This window comes from Lepeophtheirus salmonis, chromosome 2 (genome assembly GCF_016086655.4).
Source record: "Lepeophtheirus salmonis chromosome 2, UVic_Lsal_1.4, whole genome shotgun sequence".
NCBI classification, from domain to species: domain Eukaryota; kingdom Metazoa; phylum Arthropoda; class Copepoda; order Siphonostomatoida; family Caligidae; genus Lepeophtheirus; species Lepeophtheirus salmonis.
In genome coordinates, this window is record NC_052132.2 from 22853524 (window position 1) to 22878400 (window position 24877).

The 24877-nt window shown below is 28.3% G+C and overlaps 1 protein-coding gene across 2 annotated transcripts in view; it reads left to right on the top strand.

Annotated features, from left to right (window-relative positions):
- Nucleotides 1-24877, top strand: part of LOC121132625 (neuronal growth regulator 1) — a 374771-nt gene that overhangs the window by 314471 nt on the left and 35423 nt on the right. For both annotated transcript variants that reach the window (XM_040728061.2, XM_071886703.1), the window contains exons 6-8: nucleotides 11120-11217; nucleotides 11276-11459; nucleotides 19584-19717. In XM_040728061.2, the coding sequence (XP_040583995.1) occupies nucleotides 11120-11217; nucleotides 11276-11459; nucleotides 19584-19717 (416 nt within the window). The remainder of the gene's footprint in view (nucleotides 1-11119; nucleotides 11218-11275; nucleotides 11460-19583; nucleotides 19718-24877) is intronic.

Sequence of the window (24877 nt, forward strand, 5' to 3'; positions counted from 1 at the left end):
TTAGCAAAGTATAATTCAGATTAATTTTCTCTATCAAAGGTATTAACAACCCATCCAGTTATGGTTGTTGTTTCGCCAATAAATTTTTCATTGGCCATTGCGTGTGTAGATAAGCAAACGGGTAGGACAAATTTATATTTGATTCCAAAGGTCTCTCCCATTTTATCAAAGCAAAGTCTACAATTGATGAAAACTGAATTTCAGAACTAGTTCGAATTTGTTAATTTGGTTTATCTGCATTTTTTGCAACGCTGTGAGCCCCACAAATAACTGTGACACCACCTTCAGGATTTATGCAATGTCTAGTAGTTATAATCCAATTTTCATCCAAGATCGAACCGGTACACAAACCAGAGATAGTATACTGATACTAATGTCCTCATGATTATGGTAATTGTACAAAATGGAAAGATCATAAAAATTTAAGTATAAATTATGATTAATAAAATGAGTATTTATTTAATGTTGATTAACTAAATTAATATTTATTTAATTTAACTTGAAGTACATAAATACTATGGACTAAGATTCCAAGAATTGTGTTGTTGATTATTTTATATTTAAACATGTGATAATTTTGACTGTACAAAAGTAGATAAATTATGTAAATTTAATTTATTTTTTATATATGTATAAGGTATGTTGGGTACAAGTTATAATTTTGATATACATAAATGGAAACTTGTACAAGATAGTGACTATAAAAAAACCCCAAGGAATTAAAAAATATACTTGCTACTCGCTAAAATACTCCTTACTCTCCCTGATATTTTTTGCTAACTAACAAACTCGTCAGTCCAAAAATCTTGCATAAATAAAATATTTTGTGTGATGTATGTCTCACTTAGTAACAGAAAAAGGAAGAACGTATATTAAATACGAATCAAAAAATGGAATTAGGAAGAGAATGAGCGAGTTAATCATAGTATGTATCTTCAATCTTCATTATATTTATGGTTGAAGAAGGAACATGGCAAGTTAGCAATGCCAATATATAAATCACAGGGTCAAACATTTGAAAAATTGCTTTATATTTACCAAAATCAGTATTTTCACATGGTCAATTAAATGTTGCATTTTCAAGAGTGTCAAAAGAAAGTGCAAGTTTTAATATATTAACATAAAATGAACAGGAAATAAGAGAAAATGTTGTATACAAGGAAGTTTTGCTATAGAAATTTACCTAATATAAAATTATAGCTTATAGTAAATTGGTTTTTCTAAATTTTAACAGAAATAAGCTATTTTTCATTGGCTATCTTTAAGATAATTCGTACTAGTCACATTTTAAAAAGAATGTTTGAAAACCTGTCATTTAATTTTTTCCCCCACAGTTTATGTTAAACATATTAATCTCAAAATTAACTTAACTTATTTGAATCGCGGTGATAAACGTAATTCAACAGTTTATATAATCAATACGTCAATCTATTACCATAACTGGCTTTTATCCAATAGTTTTTGTTTTTTTAGAGTTCCTTCAATTAGTCAAATGAACAGGTATAAGTAAACATTTTAATATTACATTTACACCATCTGATCTAGAAATAGTCTTTGAAGTCTATATAGATGAAGTATATTAATTTATCTAGGAAAGACCAGGTTTCAAACTTACACACATTGAGTTCAAGAGCGTAATTTCTCCTGAGCACATTGTCAATTGAACTACGTCATTCCATGTTTATAAGAACTTATTATTGAAGAGAAGAGTAGATTTTGTGCAGATTTGTCCAACCCTAAGCTCTACAATGAGTAATCTTGTGTCTAAGGATCTCGAAAAAAGGATAAATGACTAAATGGATCCATAAAATCAAGGTATAATGAATTAATGTCTAGATGAGGGAAGATCATAGTCCAGAACAAAAATCTTTATTCTATGCTTTGCTTCGATGACAATGATTATCTTGATACATATTTATTAAATGGCATTCTTGTAACAAAAAAAAAGTGATTTTGTTGGATAATGTTTCTGAAGAGACTATATAATGAACCCTCAGACTCTTTACATATATCATCAACAGGCATGAGCTAAAATATGTACGCAATTAATATAAAACGTATTGTAATTACCATGCTAGATTACTAATTGGACATGAGAAAGCTATCTTTAAAATGTGTACCCTATTTGCTTCATATCTTTTTTATGATATCCACGATACGAATTGCAAAGAAAATTCAGTAGGAGTTATTTTATGCAAAAATGGCTGACCATGTCCGCCAGCTCGTAACAGTCAAATTTGGATTCCTAGATCTCCATTCAAACTGACTACCACTAGAATGGAATAAGAACAAAATGCCGAATAGAACGACAAAAAATCGAGCAGAAAATGTAGAACAACAAAATTTCGAACGTACAAAAAGAAGAACGGTCAAAATGTCGAATGTAGAACGAACAAATTCACAGGAATATTTCAAAATAAAATAAATTCTTCAAATTTTGAGAAATTACAACCATATTATCTATTTAGGTTTTAAAATATTCCCTTATTCACTCAGCTATAGATTTGTACATAGTAAATTCTTAAAACATTTTAGTGTCGATATCATACTAAAACTATATTCAATATTATTTTTCTTTTAAAGCATTTTCTTTTAAAATATAATAAATTTACAAATTATTCCCAGTAGTCATGATATATACAAAGGATTCGATTTTATTTTAAATTGGACAAAAATTGTTTAAAGTCTTTTTATTTAAATCATCATATATTTTATTACGCTTCTTTATTTATTTGATATCCATTTTGGAGTTGTTGAATTAAAATTTCTGTTGAGGCTTTGCTCAAGACTAACTTTACGGTGTAGCTTTTCGGTTGTTAGGTGGTATAGTTGTAGATACATAAAAAAAAGCATCATACCATTCCTTCACGGAGTTCTTGGTTCTCATGAATTCATTTTCTACTTTCACAGACATTCCGATTGCCGAATGTTTATTTCAAATTTTGATTTTCCTTTCCTCACGTTTTAAATTGTTCCAATCCATGTCAATTCAATATACTGCAAAAACATTACAAACAATCCATTAGTTTTTTTACTCAATTGTATTTTCAAATCTTTGAAACACATTATCAACTTTATAGGAACAAATGTAAGAGCTTTTAGTTACATTGTAATCCTTTTGTTACTCTCTTCCATATGCTATCCTTGTAATCCAAGGCTTTGAATTTTTCCCCATGACACCTGACAAAAAAGGAATGCCCACCCAAAAATTTTGTTTCAGGAAAAATTACAAAAAAATAGAAAAAGAAGTAGAATCTCCATCTATGGTTACGCCCAAAAATGATTAAACTTATTTTTTATGTTTTACCAGTTAGTATGGCACTGGGTCAACGAGATGCAAATCTTTATTTTATTATAATATCGATGTATGTTATAGTGTTATAACTGTCCATCCCAAGAGTAGTTTTTTTGGACCTTTCACATTTATAGTGAAGAGAAAGCATATCAATGGTTCTTAAATATGAAAGAAAACAAAGAACATGTTATTTTGTTGCTACTTTATTAGCACATGTATTCGCATAACTGCAAAAAGTAGACTAAATTTGAACTGTGAATTCTTAAATTTGTGAGTTTTTTTATTTATTAGGAAATAATAAATTATAGAAATTTGTATTACTCATTTTATCAGATGCCTTCTCTATGAGAATTAAGAAAGAATGAGGAAAGCATTTTTTTTTTTTAATTAGAAGAAAGAAAAATAAATACTATTTTTGATGTATTCTCTTTAAGTTCCCCTCGCTTTAGACCATACCTTTTTCTTACAAACTTTCAAACCAAATAACAATGTACAAAATAATTTTAAAGAAACAATGTTTTATGAAGCATTTTTTTTCTTTGAGTATTGTTAAAAAAAATACATAATTACGATTTACAAACGACGTATTCATGTTTCTCTTCATTAAAATACTATAATCAAAGAAGGTGTTATTTAGTAGATTATCACAAATACAAGGTTTGTGAACTTATAAAGTTATAGCGGACCTTTAAGTACTCTAGGTACTTAAATGAAAATTGACAAAATAACTTGTATTAATCTGTTTTTCAACAAGGAATGCTAAAATACTTGAGTTAGACCATAACGGAAAAGTTATATGTTAAACAAAATCTGCGAAACTAAGCATTCATTTATTAACTAAAACTTTTTAATTAAACTCAATTAGGTTATTAAAAATTGCAATTGAAATAAATAGGCTGTTTTAAGATATCTAAAAAAAATCAGCCATCAAACGTATCCCAAAATAGCTAAAAAAATCTTGACTCAACTATTTCCAAAAAAATTTGCCCAGTCAGCATTTGTGAAATAATGCTTTTTGAATATCACAGCGTAATGAAACCAATTTTGGATAAACCAGATTTAGCACCGTTTTATACTTTTTATTTTTAATAAATACAAAAACCACTCTTTAAACACCGTTTTAAGTTGATTAAAGGCATCAAACGTATGAGGTTACATTTTTTAAAGCTTTTCCGACGGAAAAGGGTTTTTGACTATTTCAAGGATTGGAAACCCCACTTTTCTAAGTGCATTGTACTCAGAGAAGATCACTTTAAAGACAATGCACATAGCTTTTTAACTTATGTCACAAATTGCATCATAATTGAAGGTGACGCCATATTTGAGGCTCATAATACATATTTTTATTATATAAAACGGACAGATTTTATTTAACAAAATTATGAAAAAATATCATAAAATAACTTGTATTGAATACTACTTGATACTAAAGAAAAACAGTGATATTTGAATTAAATCAAATTAAATATACAGAAAATCTCTTTAAAATGGCTATATTTGTATAGTTCAATTTGTTTTGAATTAATTAACGACGGCGTAAAAGTAGGATAATTAAAGAACAATATTTTGTCCTTGCAAATATAATAGTTAATTTATTGTTTACATTAAGTAAATAAGAATATAAAATGGAGATTAATATATTTTAAATACACATCAAGATATAACACGTCAACACAAGATATAGATGAAAAATTTTGTTTTATCCGTCAAGTAAAAGCTGAAAAACTAAGCTTTTACATAATGTCAAGAAATTTTTAATTAAACTCACTAAACGTATCAAAAAATGAGATTAAACAAAAGATAACGTAAAAATTGTTAACCATTTTTTATATGAATTTTATGGTAGGAATCCTACAAATTTTGTCAGTCCCATTTTTACATCCAAATTAAAGACACCAGTTAGCCATTTTTCTAAATTCTAATTAAGAAAGTTTTAAATCCATATAAAACTTGGTTTTTTAGGAACCTAATATGGCCGATATCAATAATAATGACATCACATTAAAACGTTATATTCGATTTTAACAACAATTTATTTTTTTGATAAGCCATATATAATATATAACTTTATTTGATTGGACACTATATATTTTGGAAAGTTCCAAATATTTGATTCTGAAATTATGATGAAATTTATTGTACTAACAAATATTTCTCAGGGTTAAATATCTACATGAAATTTCTGGGAAATGTCACATAAATAACTTAATTATTTTTGTAGATAAAAAATAATTTTTCTTTATGTCATTCACTAAATGAAAAGTTAGATACATCAAGTTTATCAATTTGAGATAAGGATGTATCGGCTCCGAAATTTTGATGCTCCGTCTGGTATTATCCAAAAATTTTAGAACACGTTCGAATCAAACGCAAAATCAGTTCGATAGAATAAACGAAGTTATCAGAAATCAATTTTTTATCATTTTCATAAGCCTAATTTAGACTTTGATTATCCTTAAATTAAAAATAGTGGCAGAATATTCATATTTTTTATAAATAGTTTAAGTTTACTAAATTTTTATAAATTTCAAAGCTTTACCATAGTATTAGTAAAAAAGATGTCCTTCAAAGGGAATTTTAAAATTTGGGACGTTTTTCAAGGAGCGATAAGAGGGAGAAGACAGTCCTGGAAATGACATAGGACGGGACTGATTTTATGTTCATATTAAGGACTGATCTTACCCTAATTTGTATTTTATTTAAATTATATTCTATGCGCATCCAAACAAATGAGGCCCAATTAAGCATCAGATAACAAACCTATGAATAACTATTTTAATATAATTTCATGTTCTTAATGTAGAAAATATATATTATACATTTTCTATAATTATACCTATCTAAAAATTATGCTTATAATATAAAATAAATAACTTTTCCCTATAACTCAATACATATCACATTTGATACATGAGTTATGGAATCTTCTATTTGAAGAGTTTGACAATTTTTTGGTGCAAAAATTTCATATATTAAATTGGAAATATACAATCAATATAAAAATGCAATTTTGTTACTTATGACCTTCCAGTTTTGCAAATATATTGAAAAATATACAAAACCATATGTTTTTTTGTTGTTTTTTTGAAAAAATTACAAATCTATTTTTTGTGTTGTTACACGGAAAAAGTCACTCATTTTTTTATAAATATCAACAAGTACAACCAGTCAGTTGTTTTGAATGGTTATCACGTTCTAAATTTACTAAAACTTACTCAAAGACAATTTCCCGGAAAATCAAACACCCTATTATTCACATAGTAGTGTTGTATCGACTCGACTCAATCGATTGATTTTATTGTCAAATTCGGAAAAAACCGAGTCAACTTCATATTTTTATAGAGACCCATTGATTTTTATTCGTAAACCTCATCAAACGTTTTGAGTTTCGTAACACGATTAGTAACTGTGATTTATTAATAAATTACAGTTACTAATAAGATGCTTCTAATATCTGAGGATATAAAACTAGACAGGTGGAACAAGTTAGAATTTTACTGCAAATTAAGAAGAATTTTATCCATTAATCTCGACCAGACATTTTAAAACCTTCAGTGGTATCTTAAAATAGTACCAAATTTCAGTCCATTTTGTAAAATTTTTTTCATTTCTATTTTATATGACCTTCTTCTTCATGCCTGACATATACTTACCCTTCCAAAAAAGATTGTTTTCACCATATATTTGTCAGTTTTTATATTCATATAAGTTTTGCATGTATCTTCTGATTTCTATATTTGATCTTTCGGAGGAAATGAAATTTTAATTACATTGTTTATACAAACGCAATTTTACTTTCATATACATACGTAACCAATATTTATAAATAAATACCTTGCTGTTGACAAAAAAAAAAAGTTGACCTATAGCGAAGCAAGTCAACTACTCTTAAGGGTCTTCTTAAAAATATGTAAATTTTTATCATAAAAATGTTCATCCTTTTATAATAAAATAATTAAAATGCAAAATAATTCAAAAATTTAAGAAAATATTTTCTACTTCACGTTTTTTTTTTTTCAAGTTCTTCTACTTTTTAAAATACTCAAAACTTTTACTTTTGATTATATGTACCAAGTAATATGTCCATACAAAAAAAAATACTAATTTGATGCATTCATCATTTTATTAGCATATAATTAAAAAAAACAATCCTCATTCAAATAATTAACTTTAATGTTGTCGTAGATTTGAATTTTAACATAGGAAATGGTAATTTACTACAATTTCAAGATATTTATTGTGAGTCAAGATTAGGGATGTTACAAATAGCAGATCCGAGCGGATTCATGAACTGATAAAATGCGAAAACTGTTTATCCAGTTCGTGAGTTGTGAATTATGGAAAATCTTTAGGAGTCCTTGTATATGCTATAGAACGTCTCATATCCGGGGATATATGGGTGTCCCATAAATTCAATATTGTTGACTGCACTTGTTTTAACCTAAATTTTATTTTATTTTTATAGCTAAGAAGTTAAACTATGTTTTATATTTGATAATAATTGTACCAAAAGGAAGTTCGAATATTTTGTAATCTTCTAAATATTATCATTTTTCCACATTTAAGAAAACAACTTTAAAACTTTATAACTTCTTTTTTTTTTTTTTTGAAGAAATGATTTTATAATCAAATATATGTTAGTATATACATTGAGACATGTATTTTTAAAATATTGTAAGTTCTCATGTATTCATGAGAAGTTATTCATATTTGAATTCTCTGAAACTCTTGTTTCCTTATGGGTGTGAAGAGAATTTTTTATTTATTTTGTCAATGTATCAACTTCTTTGATGTATGAATACATTAAATTTAATTAAATATACGTAATGGAAAACAAAGGCAATAAAAGATATTATAACACAATTTGAGGTGTTCTAAAACTGCTCAAATGAATCAACAAGAGCAGAGTTGATTTGATCCGACTATCCTAGGGAATACCAATGAAAATACAGCATCTATTAAAATCTTTTAAATAGTTACTGGAATGGATGAATTGATCAACATAATGGTGGACTAAATTAATATTTATGTCCAATTAAATGACGGAAACTTAGCAATAAACCCGGACGAAATGTGTGTACTATACAAGAGAAGATAAAGAAAATATACCTTTTTGTCATATCTATGGCTTTCGATGTACATAAAACATAAAAATTCCTTCCAAAAATATCACCTTTAGAATTTTTCAAATATTTGTTAGAGACAATTCTCAAATGTTTTGTTGTTTATTCAGCAGTCTCATAAAATATAAAATAAAAGTACTCATTTTTTCCATATTATTTAAATATGAAGAAATGGATAATACAACTTTGATTTTTTAAGAAAAAAAAACTTCCTTCACAGCCAGAGGACACTAGTGCCATAGTTTTTTGGCAAATAGGATGAGCTAGAATTGGTCTATTAATTTGGATAATGTTAGTCAAAGAGCTCAAATAAATCAACATTTAAAAAAAAACTCTCTGATATCTTATGGATGTGAATGGGAGAAATGGATCTGATATTGCACAAAAAATATTACCTTTGACTGTTTCAAAAAAGAATAAAATTGGGGGTTTTGGATTTTTGAAATTTGACAGAAAGCTATCACTTTGTACACTAAATACAAGAGTAAAGCAGCTCCAACACCTTTTACCCAGTGGATGCTCGTGGCTATTAACCGCCCTAGACAAAATATTCAATTCACTTTCTTTTTATTTAATTACAAATGATTTAATTAACGGATATTTTTAACCCTGTCCTCTAAGAACAGCCTAACTCCCCTATAACAATAGGGATAGGTTTGTTTATACCCCCTTCCTACTGGTCCCTAGTTATTACCATAAATGAAGGAATTGGATCTCCTTAATCAGAACTGCCTACATTTAGATGATAATCCTTGAAGAACTGTGAACCGTTCGATCAAAGAACTGCAAATAACCTAAAACTATAATTTATGAATCAATAGTATCACTAGTTAGCATATACTAAAATAAATTATCAAATTTATCAAAAATGCAAAATAATGTACTTTAATCTTCAGTTTACCTTATTAAATTTCTTCCTAACTTTGAGCAATAACTAATTTTAAAATATGTAACATTTTGTACGGTTAAATACAAACATGTATTTACAATATAAAGAAGAAAATAGGTAAATTAATTATCTCTAATAGGAAAGAAAAAGGGTGTATATTTTGTTGTTGGGATAAAACTTGTAGGTATAGTTCAAAAAATATATATTTTTTTTAAATTATTATTTTGTTTTACTCAAATATTAATAGACTACAACAAAAGCTTACTACTTAATTATACATTTCATCAACATAAACTGCAACATTTCAAAGATAAACTACAAAAAATAATCAATAATAAATGGGGGTTTACAATTAGCTGATTTCAGCACTTTTGTTGGATAATCAACTATGAGTGTGGCATTAGTTAGAACTCTTTGAGAGGTTTGAATATAACCCATCCTGAGCTCTGATTCATTTTTTTTTAATTAGGATCCCAGAGTAACTTTCTTATGTTGATTCATTTTTTTCTGAAACTCAAGTATTAGTTTCAATTCTTAAACCATTTATACTCTCATGAAAATATAATTATTTATGGTTAATTTAAGAGTTAAATGTTCAAATCGTATTTGAAGTAAAAAAGTATCTGAGGGACAAGTGAACGCTTTTTGGACAACAAAAATAAGGAAAACTAAAAACGACAAAATACAAGGCTTTTTAGGCCCCAAGAAAAATGAGGAATCATTTTATCTATATTATGTTTAATACATGTATTATATATTCTTTATAATATATAACATATTCTTAGTTAAATTAAATTATATGGATAAGGAGATTTATTTTCTAATATTATTTATCCATAATCGTTGAGGTGCCAGCTTTATCTAGAGCTGAGCCAGCTTGCCTTATCAACAACGCAAGTTGGTTCAAAAAGTTACTCACACAAAATGATATTACAGCTGAAGTAGGCTATACTAACTACTACTGGAAGTACCTGGCATTGATCCGTATTACTAAGCGTTGAAAAATAAAGAAAAACAGATAAAAATTTGCTTTATCAATACAGATAGTGCTGTAAAAAATATGATCTTAGTCAGACGCAAGATTTTTTGGATTTTTTGTAGTTTGTAGTGTGTTTTTTTCAGAAAGTTGTTATCAGTATTCTTTTAATCTTAAAGAGAGAACATATAAGTGTAAAGTAATCAACAGTGCGAATGATAATGAAAAATAGAGAGTGAAACTAATAATATGGTAGAGATTCATTAGTGTAAGTGGTTGTTAGACACGGAGTGGAATTAAGGATTGACATCGGAGTAATTTATAAGGATGTCTTTGGAAGATAAGGAGAGGAAGTATGTTTATTTCCTTTCTCGTTAGATGCTTGCAACTAACCTAATAAAGTATAAAGACAGTTTTTTTACTCAAATATTTTAGAAATCATCTTGGTCATATTTTTACAACCCCTTAAATGTAGATATGTATTACGCCTTTAATTTTTTTTTTTAATATGATGCAATGAGCTTTAGTTACGCGCACTCGTTGCTGTTTTGTTATTTCTTATATCAAGTAGTCACACAGTTCTATAACATTAAGCGCACACTCAAAAATGAGGCCTCGACAAACAAACAGAGAGACAGACTTTGTATTATTAATATTGTAAAAATTAAACTCAGATCTTAATATCACTTCTACATTATGATAAATATGTCAAAAAGTGGATTTCATGCAACTAACCCCGTTTTTTCCTGAATATCCCCTTTAAGTCATCGAATATTTATTTACCTGATTGAAAAAAATATGTAATTATATCTTCTTTTTTTATTTTTTATTTTTAGATGTTCCGGAAGTTCAAGTTGACTCTAGTTGGGTTCATACAGGAAGTGGGAAAAAGGCAATACTTGCGTGCTATGTAAAGGCAAACCCAAATCCTGAGGTAAGGTGAAAACATTATTATTAGTTATAATAAGTATAAATATTATATATATATTTAGGTTGATTGGTACAAAGGTTCTATGAAACTGAGCGATGGCGAACGGCATACTTTGAGAAAAACTGGTAATCGCTACATGATGTTCATTCAAAACATCACTGTAAATGATTTTGGTAACTACTCATGTCAAGCTCAAAATGAAATTGGAAAGGCCAAGAAGGAGTTGACGACCATAACACTCACTGGTACTATCAATTTATTTATCCTACCATCTGAAATCATGTACTCTAATCGACACTAAACAAAATCAATATTAATAAAGAATAAAGAAATAAACTTAAGAAACACAAAAGTAGTAAACTATTCTGACATTTTCAGTTATTCATAGAATTGAATCTTACACTAAGCAACATGTCACTGTAGTGATTGTTAATACACAACATTATCTTGAATATTTTTTAGAGGCAAAAGAAAGTAAGATTTATAGGAATTCCAACTTTAGAAGAGCCAACATTCTATATAAAAGTAGGCCTCCTTGTTAAAAAGAAAGTACTATTGAACGCAAAAGATAGTTCACATACTAAAAATCAGCTCAATTTATACCTCAGTTTTTAGTCTATAGGTAGCAAAAGACCGACTAAGATCAAAAAATTCCAAATATACTCTTGATTTGACCTATTCAAACATATACTTTTTTGAATTTTGATATTTTTCCGCATTTTTTTCCATGCTTTAAGATATGATAAGGTCGAAAATTATTTTTTTAAGGATCTAAATATGACTCATACCCTGTTTCATCGTCCTTGAAGTTTTTTCAAATTAGAATTTCGATGATTATGGGGTGTTTTGTACAATAAGTATAGATAAAACCCACCCCAAATTGATTGCCAAAAAAGCATTAGTTGGATATTGTTGTGAGTGAATAATTTTTGGAAAATATTGACATGTTATAGCCACAAAATAGGTGAATATAAGAGAAAATGATATTGAGAGATGGGAGTATACATTTTTATTACTGGCATCTACGCACCTAGACTTTTTTCTTTCATATTATTGTATTAAGTAATCTTAATACTAAGATAATAAATATATATAAAAAGTATTATTCAAAAATAATAATGCTTTAGTTTAAGGTTTTTTTTTTTTTTTGTTTCGAATGTTTTGAAAAATGATCGCACGATATGTGCATCAGTATACTTTAGAACAGTTAGTGAAATATAAAATCCTTCGAAAATTCATTGGCATGATATCTTGAACGATGACAAAAACTCTTCCCACATAAATGTACCTAGATTTTTTTTTACCATTGAATCTTGTGTTTCATCTTATTTTAACTTTTTGTCCAAAAACTACCAGAAATAATTTAAAATTGCATTTTAGAAAAACTTTAAAGCTAATGAGGCAGGGACTCTGATATATTTATATCCCTAAAAAAATAATTTTCGAGCTTCTCACATTTCAAGGCACATGGGAAACAATGCGGAAACATATCAAAATTCACAAAGGTATATTTTTGAAAAGGTCTAATTTATGGTACTTTTTATAAAATTTACTGAAAGCGGAGAAGCAATTTACGAGCTCATCTACTCTAAAGCAGACCTCAAATATACTTTTCAAGAGGCTCTCAAAAGTATAAATATTGCAGAGTTTTTTTAGTTATCTGCAACCGACATTACTTCAATATTTCAATACCTAATTAGCCAATTAGTTATAAAAAAAGCACAGTTAGTAACTTTTGAAGCTAAGTAAACTTCATAAGAGCTATATGAAAAATACGTACATATGGGGTACGTCAATATAAAAGCAATTTCGAACAAAAATCAAGAAAAGGAAAAAATCCCTTTCTTTTTTAACATTATGTTATTTACAAAAAGCCCAATATTTCATAAGCATATTTGAGTCAATTTTTAGTTTTGTATTCAAATTTGTGGGATGAGCTAAGATACCCAGGGATTTTAGTAATAGTTTAAAACCTTTAATTAATTTAAAAGGCTTATATTGGCTCCTATATAACCTTTCAAATAAAATCTGTCAATTTATCATTCTTTTATTGTGACTATCCATTTTGGATACTCTAATTGCAACTTATGGTGCCTGAAAAGAGTTAATAAGGAGAATTTTTTTATATAAGTTGACAATAATTTGTCACAGAACAAAAATTTTATCCACACTTAATTTTGAGAAAAATAGTTCTTTCTTTCTTTTGTGTTCACATATGATCTTTGAGTTCAGTATAACTTTTTTTAGAGCACCCCTCTAATATAAATAACCTTAAATCTCCCTCATTCCATTTAACAATCAAACAAAAATAAGAAAATAAAAAATGAATCTGTTTATTAATTTGACCATTAAGTAAAAATGGAGTTGTCTAGAAACTTTAGGATAAACTTACAAGGGCTGTTTGAAAAGGCCTTGTAAAGTTCAAGAGATTGCACTACTGGTGCGTATAGATGTTATGTTTAGTTAGTAGCATCTCTTGGAAGAAGACATTCCAACTTTCAGCCATGTCAGTCTATTTCTCTCTGTTTGACATTCGTTTGAACCGAGGAAGTTTAGTGATTTTCAAAAAATGGAAGAAAAATAATTTCGTATGTTGATTATGCACATTACTTCATGAAAAGCAAAGTGCCTCTGGAGAATCCTCGTATATGTGCATTATACTTTTTTTCCTATCAATACCTACGTATTTGATACTCTACTAAAACATGATACGGCATTTGTTGGCAAATTCCTAGTCAGTAACGTTTTATAATTTGGAAAACAAATTTCTATTTATTTTAGAAAAGTTTTTACTACACTTATCTTAAATGAAAGTTATGTTTTTTTTTAATATGTATTTGTTTTTGAAAATTCAAACCCTTTGACTTCTCCTACAAATTTATTATGATTCTATGCAATACAAAAACTCTACCAGTTCAAAAAAAATTGCTATTTGTTGAAAATGGTGTCCTTATGATTGCCTTTATCTCTAGAAACTTAAAAATAACCCACATATATCATTCAAAATTTATGCATACTATCTTGGCTTTACAAGAAACTATGATTATTATTTTTTTTTTTGTGAATGAGGAATTTAATAGACTTTGAAAGATAGGGTACATCTTTTGTATTTATAAGGAACTTTCTCCTATTCAAAAAAAGAAACAGAAATTAAATTAAGGAACCTGGAAACATGTACTACAAAACTATATTTTACGTTTTTTTATATTTTATTTATATATTTGAAGGCCAAAATATATATCATGAATCATATGCTGTAAAAAGTTGATTTAAAAAAATAAGGAATTCTGGATATTAAAGGTCATTTTCACATTTCTTGAGGTAAAAAAGCCAAAACTGTTTCAATACGAGGCAAACCATATTTAAAATTTGTGACGTAGTGTTATCAGCATTTTAAACTTTTATCCTAACTCAACTATTAATGATATATTTTAAATTAATTAACTACAAGATAAAAATATTGTGTGGTAAAATCTGTAATAAATATATATTTTTTTAATACTTGAGATTTTGACAATATTTAAAACCATTTCTTAACTTTTAAAATTAAATACGATTCAAAAGTATTTAGGCTGTTCAAATTTCCGAATATTTAGATATTACCCCGTAAAAAGATTAGTTAAATATGATATATTAAACAAATCTTGTATATTGTACAACTTTATTTCGGAAGCCATAATAATAAACAATAGCGATAATGTTTACGAATTATAAAATTTAAGGAGATAAATTATAATACACTCTATTTTAATTAAAAAAAAACTTATTCTATAATGCCAAAAATTACCTATAATTTTATATGAGTCGATAAATCTTTTTTTTTAATATGCATTACTTGATTATAAACTTATATATGTTATTAATTTTGCTTTCAATATATATTTAAAAAGGATTAACCTATGTACTGTATATATTTGAAAAAATCGTAAGACTTCACATAATAAACTTTGATATAGCTTGAAATCCAATCATATTCAAAGCATTCATATACTATTTCCAGACAATCTGGGATTGATATTAAGTAATGTTGGAGCACGGTTTTTTTGTTGTTTTTTTCTTTGGTTATATGTAAAGTGATGTTTTATATGTAGACCGATTTGGATAGATAATTTGGTTGAGAATAGTCTCAGACTATAGACCAAAATTAAATCGGTTTTAAATTAAGCAAAAATTTTATTAGACTCACTCAATAAACATAGTTTCTTCTCATCCTTATTGTACAAGTTGTATAATTTCTCAACACTTTAAACGTCATATAACGTCATTGTGTTGATGTTCGCAACTTAGAAGCCTACACTACGTTATCTACAGCTCATCAATAAAATAAGTCAATCCATATGTTTTTGTGGCCCCAAACTATACCAAATTCTTCGAATAAACTGATCCTGGTCAACAAAAAAATTAAAATACCGAATTACTTAGGTCCAACCAAAAATGTAACGTAGGATTTTTAGGGCGAAATCAAACAATTATATTAACTTTCCTGGAGTTAATATTTTTCATGATAAGTTACATTTGTATAACGTGGATTTCGGTAGTAAATTTACTTTCCAATTTTCTAAAAAGTACTCTCCGTCACTTAAAAGTCAAATAAAATTGTACCATACTTCTTTTAATTTGATAAGAAATAATTCAACTTAAGGATCAACCAATTTATCGATGTCTTGATTAAATCCGTCCATTTTGTGGTGCTGAAATAAATCGGTCAAAGTCATTGATAAATTAAAAATGCAACAAAACTTTTGTATCTACCCTTTTTAATGATTGTTTTCTAATTTATACTAGGTAATTACACGAAAATAAAATTATATTTTTTTGTGGGCAAAAAAAATTTTTTTTTTTGTACATGTCAAAGATTCATTCTCATTTTGAAAATGAATAGAATAAGTTAAGAAAAAAAAATATTATCAAAGTTATCGAAAAAGGTTTTTTTTTTTATTATTATTCGTAAGAAAATCTTTATTTTCTTAATAGGTAGGAATTATTCAATACCAAATTAAAAGAAATTAATGAGGAGGTGTGATAGGAAGGACAGACCATGCAATTTACTTCTTCTTAGCAACTTGGTGATTTATAGTCAAATTGTGTTTCTTGGCAAACATAATATTTGTTAAAAAATTGGAACCGCATCCCTTCATAATAGTTCTGGCATAAGGATTTTACTTACGTGTTTTTTTTTCTGTGAACCTTACAGTTCTGGTTTTGATGGGTATGATTCTTAGACTTTGCCATTTTGAAGCTTATACAATATTTTTTTGAATTCATAATTTGGTTTATATAGTATACAGAACATACATATATAAATAAACCGGAGCAATTGCGTAAAAAGTAGCCAAATTCACTATTTTATTTTGGTATTCCGGGTTTGAAAATATTGATTACAATTAAGTAAAATTGAGAAAGGAATTACATAATTATTTTAAAGCTTTTAATTTTAAACGGAACCTGGTTTTGTATAAAATAAAATAAACTTTCTATGTTTTTTTCTTTACCATTTAAGGAAATTTTTAAATATTTTCATGTTGGTTTTATTGACACAAAACAAATATATAATAATAATTGAAATTAGGACACAAAATGTTGTTGTATGTATAGTGTAATTACCGATTTCTCTAAAATAATAGTAATTTTTATTGGGAAAAACAACTAAATAATCTCAAGTTATTATTTAAAATAGTATGTGATTAAAAAAATGAATCAGAGAAAAATATTACGCACATTTTATTCAAAATTTAAAAAAGATTGTTGTGCAGAGGCATACAATAATATCTTAGAGTTTAAATGTCATGGATATTTTGATCATCAAAAAGCCAAATGGAGCCGTTCTTAAAAATTACTTCAATTTTATAATTATTTTGACCTTGGCAATCAATAAAGTTTAAAGGCGGGTTACCACATCTACCGTACGTGTACACGTCTAAGTATATGTATATATATAGTTAGACGTGTACATACACGATAGATGTAGTAACCCGCCTTTATGAATATGACATCAATTTTAACTGTCCTTTTACAGACAAAACACATTGTATGTCCACGCCGGCCATTCATAAAATGAAAATCAATCTACCATTTAAAATCATACAAATAAAATTGTAGGATGTAATTTCTCAAAATATTGGCAGATGATCTGCTTTAGTACGGTAATGAGAAAAAGTATAATTTTGCCAAATTTTATAAAGTATTTCATTTTTTTATTAATCTATTTCCAAATTTTGTAATAAGATTCAAATAGCCCAAATACTGATAAAAGTTTTTATTTTATGGGAAATATTATATCTTTTATATAAACTTTGTTATCAATAATAGTCAATATCCTTTTAATCATTATTGATCATATAATTTTTTAAAGTATAAAAGAAAAACCAAGTAAAAAATGATTCATCTTACAACCATTGTTTGATACATATTTAATAGAGCAGATTGATGCAAAAATAAATACATTTATTTAGGAGTCGAAGGGTAAATTTTTTGGAGGGCTCCTTTTTTTAGTATGTCAAGGATTATTTATTAATATCGTGTTTATATATTTTTCGATTATGTTTTATTCATGAAGTTATCTTTCTTGTATCTTGCAGCCTTTCCTCAAAAAACAAAGAGAAATAATGATCCAAATCTATTTATGCTTGCCCCATTTTCCCCAGCTATATATATTTAGAGGGATTGTTAAAATTAAGTTCAATCATAGTCCTAATTTTTGGATCTAAGAGCATATTTTTTTGATTTTTTTTTTATGAAGATCCAAAATTTTCAAAAATCTATAGTTATTCACGAAAAATTAAATTTTTTGGAAAAAAATTTTAAGAATTTAAATTGAAATATTATATTTTTTGGAAAAAAATTCCAAAAATCCACAGCTATTCACAAAAAAATAATTTTTTGGGAAAAAAATTTCAAAGATTAAATGTCAGATATTAAATTTTTGGAAAAATCTAAAGTTATTCAAAAAATTATATATTTTTGGAAAAAAATTTCCAAAATTAAATATCAAATATAAAATTTTTTCAATAATTCATAGCTGCTAACAAACAAATTAGATAATTTGCTCTGCTGCATAATTTACCCAAATGACGAAAAAAATTACTAGTAAAAAGCAAAAATTTCTTAATTTGGGGGAGGGCTACAGCCCCTCCAACCTACCTCCTGCGTAGATCCCTGACTCTAGATCAAATAGCTTTTAATTTATGTCCTAAATAAAACCCTATCCCAAAAATTACTTTTTTCTTATAAATACGCATTTACTCAAATTTTACTGTAATTTTCTTTTGAAAATAGCTTATAGTAACACGTACACTTTATTTTGACCTAGATATAGGTGGGGAAAAATCATGTTCCTGACAAGCCAAAAATATGACATTACAAAATTAACTATTGTATCACCATAACATATTTAAGTCCTGATTTGAGCCATAAATCATAGAATCAATTTATATGAATTTGAAGAAAATTTAATGTGGGTTTAACCTGGTGCCGTGATCACGTACCTTTACTTTATGTTTCATCATTATACTCAAAATATGGTTAATTTTTTTCTTCACTAAAATATAAGGTCATTAAAAACTTTCAGCTCAAATTTAATCGATCATTTTTTTCATAAATTAACATACCCTAGTATAATATTATTTGACATTAGGGAAAAGTTTCCAGCTTATGAACTGAAAATTCAAGTTAAACCAATTATCCTCCTCAGAACACTAATAAGGGAAAGAATAAAAAAAATTGACAGTAAATTAAATAATATATTTTTATTCATTAGGATATATTATATCACGTCGTTCGTTACCTTCACTGTATCCTACTTTTGTTTTCTCCAAAAAGAAACAGCAAAAAAGGCTTGTCAATTACCCAACTTTTTCCAACCTGAGAATTTTTATTCAAACATTATTGGGCGGTCTTCACAATCTGTGAAGACCGCCCAATAATGTTTGAATAGGAGCTAAAAATAATTTCAACGTTCAGAACATTGATAAGGGGGAAATAGAAAAACCAACAGCTGATAATAAAATACATTGTGAATTTTTATGTATATGAGGTAACACCCTAATATTCAATTTCTAATATCAGTTGTAGATTATTTAATTTTGTTCTGAAAAATTATTCAATCATGAAAGTACAAAATGAATATTACCATGGCTTAACCAATTTCTTTGTCAGTCTCTTAGATTATTTGTATTAAATTCCTTGGTGAATACTCTATGCTTATTCTATGAGTATTTCCAATTTTTAGATGGAATGTTATACTACTCTAAAATAGATCTAATATGCATAATAAATTTATGAAATTGCTAAAAAATGAAACAAATTTTATTTTTGATGTAAAATTAGGATGGAAATTATACGAAAAGCTATATTAAATATATTTAATTTAGGATCTCCTACAAAGCCAATCATCACTAGCATTCCATCTGGTCAAAATCGATACAGTTTTCATTTACAATGGACTGTTATGACGTCATATCCGATTCGTCGTCATATCATTTATATTTGGCGTCTCCCAAATACAGTAAGTATACTTTATCTTTTAGCCCCTTTTCTGGGGTGTTAATCAGAGACTGAAATATACTACCAATATTTGGTGTGTATCAAATTTTGCTCTACTTTCTATTTAAATTCATAATTTATCCTACACTTCCAATTTTTGGGGATGAAACTTCATGATTGTCTGGAAACAATTATATAGGTATCAAAGAACGTTTAAATACGTCATTATTATTACTCTAACCAAACGCAAAATATCTATACATACAAAAAGCTGAGCATAAATTACAGATAAATCACAGTCTCGAAGTTAGAAAAGATGGAACGACGTTGCTCAATGGACGAAGTGCTCGGAAAAAATATACTCTTGATTCATTTGTATGTAGGTTCGCGCCCGGTCGTTCCTAAAAAAGGAAATACACTTTATGTATATGGACTTCAACGAAGATTACTAGGTCAGATGGACTAAATGTGATATTATAACGTTTGATTATACATAGTCAGTGCAAATAAATCTGAACAATTAAAGTTACATTTAAAAAAAGGTTATTGCGTGTGTTTTTTTGGTTTTTTTTTCATTATTTGTGCCAAATCATTGTTGTAATAACATCTCCCTCTAATAAAGAATATATAGTTCGAGCAATCATATTATTAATGAAATGCCAATAATGACCTAATTTTTATTTGAAATATAGATCATTCTTATTTCTGGAGAAGAAATACTTTACATACTATCCTCCAAAAGCATAACATACTAGGAAGCTGATTTTTCTAATATAATTTTATCAATATCAAGGTTAATAGAAATACAAGGTTATACCATAACGCGTGTACGACTGATTTTTGACTTCCACCACGCTTTTAATATTGACGTCATAGTAGATGAGTGGTTGCGTGTTTTGTCAAAATCTGCCTATCTTAGCTGGCAGTCGGTACAATATATCCGATTGAAAATTCTAGCAAGCCCGATTACATGATGTTCTACTCTTGTATTTCTATTAACCTTCATCAATAGTACCTTATCCCTAGATCCCGCCCTCTTTTCGTGCTTACCCATATGTCCAGTCCTACATATAGACAAAGTATATCAGAGACATGTTTTCCAGGAAAAAAGATTGAACAACACACTTAATTAAAATTTAAATCTTTCAAATATAAGAGGACAACATATATCGCCTGTGATCGAACACTCAACACAGGTATGAATATAAATTTAAAAAAATGGCGAATTGAAGCAACACATAATATGGAGGAAGTTGTGAGTTTGTCTTTTATAGAATATCATGATGAGAGACAGAGAGATGAGGCCCGAGGATATCGTTATGTAAGGCATTACGACTTTCTCTTGTATCTACCATGAGTCATAATAGTATAATTATTTTACACTGTGGAAATACCTTTCTTTCAGTCGCTTATGTCATTTGTACTCTTGAACATTGATGAACTCGCATATTATCGCAGAGCCTGAATGATTTCCTACGGCATTATTCATGGATCGGACTCCGAGGTCCCCGTCCTCCAATAGACTTAGCAATGTAATTTCTTTATGTTGCGTCTTGACGAAGGAGAGACACAAACTTATTTATAAGGTGGAGAGATCCAGGATGACCGAGAGACAAATGAGAAGATGAAATGGTGTGGAGGAATAAGACTACACTTATTTATAAGATCATGTGTATTATATATAATACACAAACATACTCTATTTTATTTACACAATACGAGACTATTTATACTAAGTAAAACACAGCACTTTAATACACTAAAGAACATACAAGAAAATAAGAACAAGAAAGGAAGTATGAAATACATAACATCACCCCCCAAGCACCAAATCCATGGCGGTGCTTAAACAGGTTCCTCTCCATGAACAGCAGCCTATAGATCTGCTCCATCCATGTCCAGGCGCGGACAAACCATTCTTTCTTGCACATAAATTTTGTATCTCCATAGACTGCCGTGCTCTCAGCACGCGCACCGGAGAAAGGAGGACAATACTCCTCTTAGAGGTTTTAAGGACCCGAGCTCCCTGCTCGTCCCTGGGAGACATACCGTTTACCCTTATTGAGGTTTTAAGGATCACACCCTGCTATCCCTGGGAGAAATAACCTTCACCCTTATAGAGGCTTTAGAGACACGAGCACCCTACTCGTCCCTGGGAGACATCTTGCTCGATGTACCCTCATCCAACTCGGGATGATCCAGGAGAGAGACCGTTGCACATCCATTAACCAATGATGTGAACGGGAGAGTAGGAACAGCATAGAACCAAAATTGCGTAGGACTAAATCCACTTTTAATTATGTGGTCCCTGACCCGGACACACACTTCACTTCTTGTAAGTGACCAAGGTTCTCTTCCTTCCTCCACGAGGCCCAAACTGAGGCACAGTCCATATTGCTCCGCCTTCCGCAGACGAACGAGCGTTCTCCCTATCGACGAAAAAGGGCTACCCAACTCCAACAGGGCTAGCTTCGCCGACGATCCCACAGCAGGGAGGTCACGTGATCCTGATCCCATCCTCGTCGCCAATGTTGCGTCTTGACGAGGGAGAGACACAAACTTATTTATAAGGTGGAGAGATCCAGGATGACCGAGAGACAAATGAGAAGATGAAATGGCGTGGAGGAATAAAACACTTTTACAAGAACATATGTCTTCTTATTAATACATAACCATACTCTATTTTATTTACACAATACGAGACTATTTATACTAAGTAAAACACAGTACTTTAATACACTAAAGAACATACAAGAAAATAAGAACAAAAAAGGAAGTATGAAATACATAACACTTTAGCTTTTAAATGTTGCAATAATTGATTTTCAACTTTTCACTCTCCCCTTCTCCCATTTTGAGATAGAAAGAGAAAGTATGCAGACAAACTTATAAAATATACCCAATATTTTTTCTAAATGTATGTAAATACGAACATTTTCAAGCATGTAAAATAAAATATATAACTCCTAATGTCTTAAAGAGAATCAAAAGACGGAAAAAATTAGAATTAATTCAATAAATATATATATGACCATTCTGAGTAGAACTCGAAATTGGTTATTTAAAAATGAATTCAATTAGTTTTTATATAATATATGATAATATACATACAATAAAATCATTACCGAATCGTGAAACCAATTTTAAAGTATTATATGTACTTTATTCTTTTATAAGTAGTTTGTACTTTGTAATATGTTTCTACATGTTTCGTAGTTACATTGTACATATTAAAAAAAATGCCTTCAGTGCTTCTCCGAAATTGAGTAAGATAGGGAAAATGATAAAATCCATAACTATTTTCATACGAAAAATGATATCTTAAAAAAATGATTTATTTTTTTAGTGGTGCAATTGAATGGTTAAAATGATATCGATCGTTGTCACTGACGTCATAAAATGCATCATAATTAAAGCAAACGCCATCCTAGAGGTTCATAAGTGGTATTTTTAACGCATAAGATGTACAAATTTCTATTAAATATATTGATTAAATTCCATTAAATGGCAAAAGACTAACACCAGCAATAAGTACTTCTGAATATCCTTAAAAAGTATATAAATGTTTTACAATTATTTGTAAGAGTGACGAAAAAGTATGATAACACTATGGAAGAAACCAAAGGTGATGGAGCACCAGCAGGATGAAACCCACATTTATTATTGTTATTTAAGCCGTAAAACACGAAAGCGGCCATTAAGACCTTCAATTTTTACAGATTTGCTCTTTAAATCTAATATATATAAATAAATAAAAGTATATAACAACCAAAAAATCGATTAAAATGAAGACCCTTACTTACAAGCTAATATCCTTCTTTTTTTTAAGTGCTTTATATTCTATTCGAATTTAAGCAATAGGCCTTATATTTCATTTTTTTTAATTGCCTTTAAAAAAGGTCGATTTTGATGAATTTTTGGTCAATTTAGTTTTTAATATTTATTAAGAAATTTAATAAAATCCTCTGTTTAGGATGCATGAACATAGATAAAAATAATATTATGAGAGGAAATTGAATTGCTTATGAAATTATAATTATTAATTTAGATGAAAGCGGATTCAAATAAGTTTATAGATGCTTCATTTTCAAATTAATTGATAGTTACAAACTCATAACCAATTCAATTTTTTAGCCGGAATATTATTATAATTTATATTCACGCAACCTAATCAGCTTATAAGATATTAGTTTCTAAGTAAGGTCCTTTATTTTACTTGATTTTTTGGGTATTGATATACATTTTATTATTACTTTAATCAAGATAAAATAATAAATAATTCATTTTTCAAATGCTGGAATGTTTTTTCTAAATTTGTTTTTTCTTTGATTTTCATCTATATAGCTCTTGCATGTCAAAATATGGCACTGCATCGTAGATATGCCATAAAAACTTGTTTTTTTTTTTAAATAAAACCTTTAAAGTCCAAACTTGTAAAGGTTAAAATTTTAATAATCATTTTTGTGTTCTACGGGTTAAATAAAAATTTTAAATCTAGGTTTCAACCTGCTGGCCAAAATGCTGCTGCATGGTGTAATAAGAGAAAAGTATCTTATTCTCTCCATTGTAATAAACAATTTATATCTACAACACGAAAATAAGATTTTGTAACAACGTAAAAATATAATGTCAAAACATTCTAGTGTCAGTTATAAAATATAACTAAGCAATAGAGGGATAGATTTTTTATACACAGTAAGGTTTTTTACATAATATTAATGGAAAAAAGGGTTATAAGACTTGGATGTTCAGGCTTTCAAAATGGCCAACATGAACAGTGATAACGTCACCTGAATAGGCTCTATACAAGGTGTGATTTTGTACAAGTCCCAACCGAAAATAAGATGCGTATTTTTAAAAATAGAATTACACCAATTACAATTAAAATTTCGTTTCCTTTATTGTATTTCGCAACTTTCCCTCCTAAAATAAACAGAAAAATCACCAAAATCAGATGTTAGTTGGCTAATTCTTCTCCACTAAGGAGTTCTTATTATCTAATAATTGTTGGATATGGTACTCAACTTAAGCAGAGTTAATTCTACGTTGTGTGTAAAAGTGTAAATTTTTGTTACAGTATGGTAGCACCGTGATAAGTAAAGAGACTTCAATGAAAGAGGAGACTAAATGATTGAAATAATAACGAAACAAAAAAACATGTATCTGAACTATGTTCACTTAG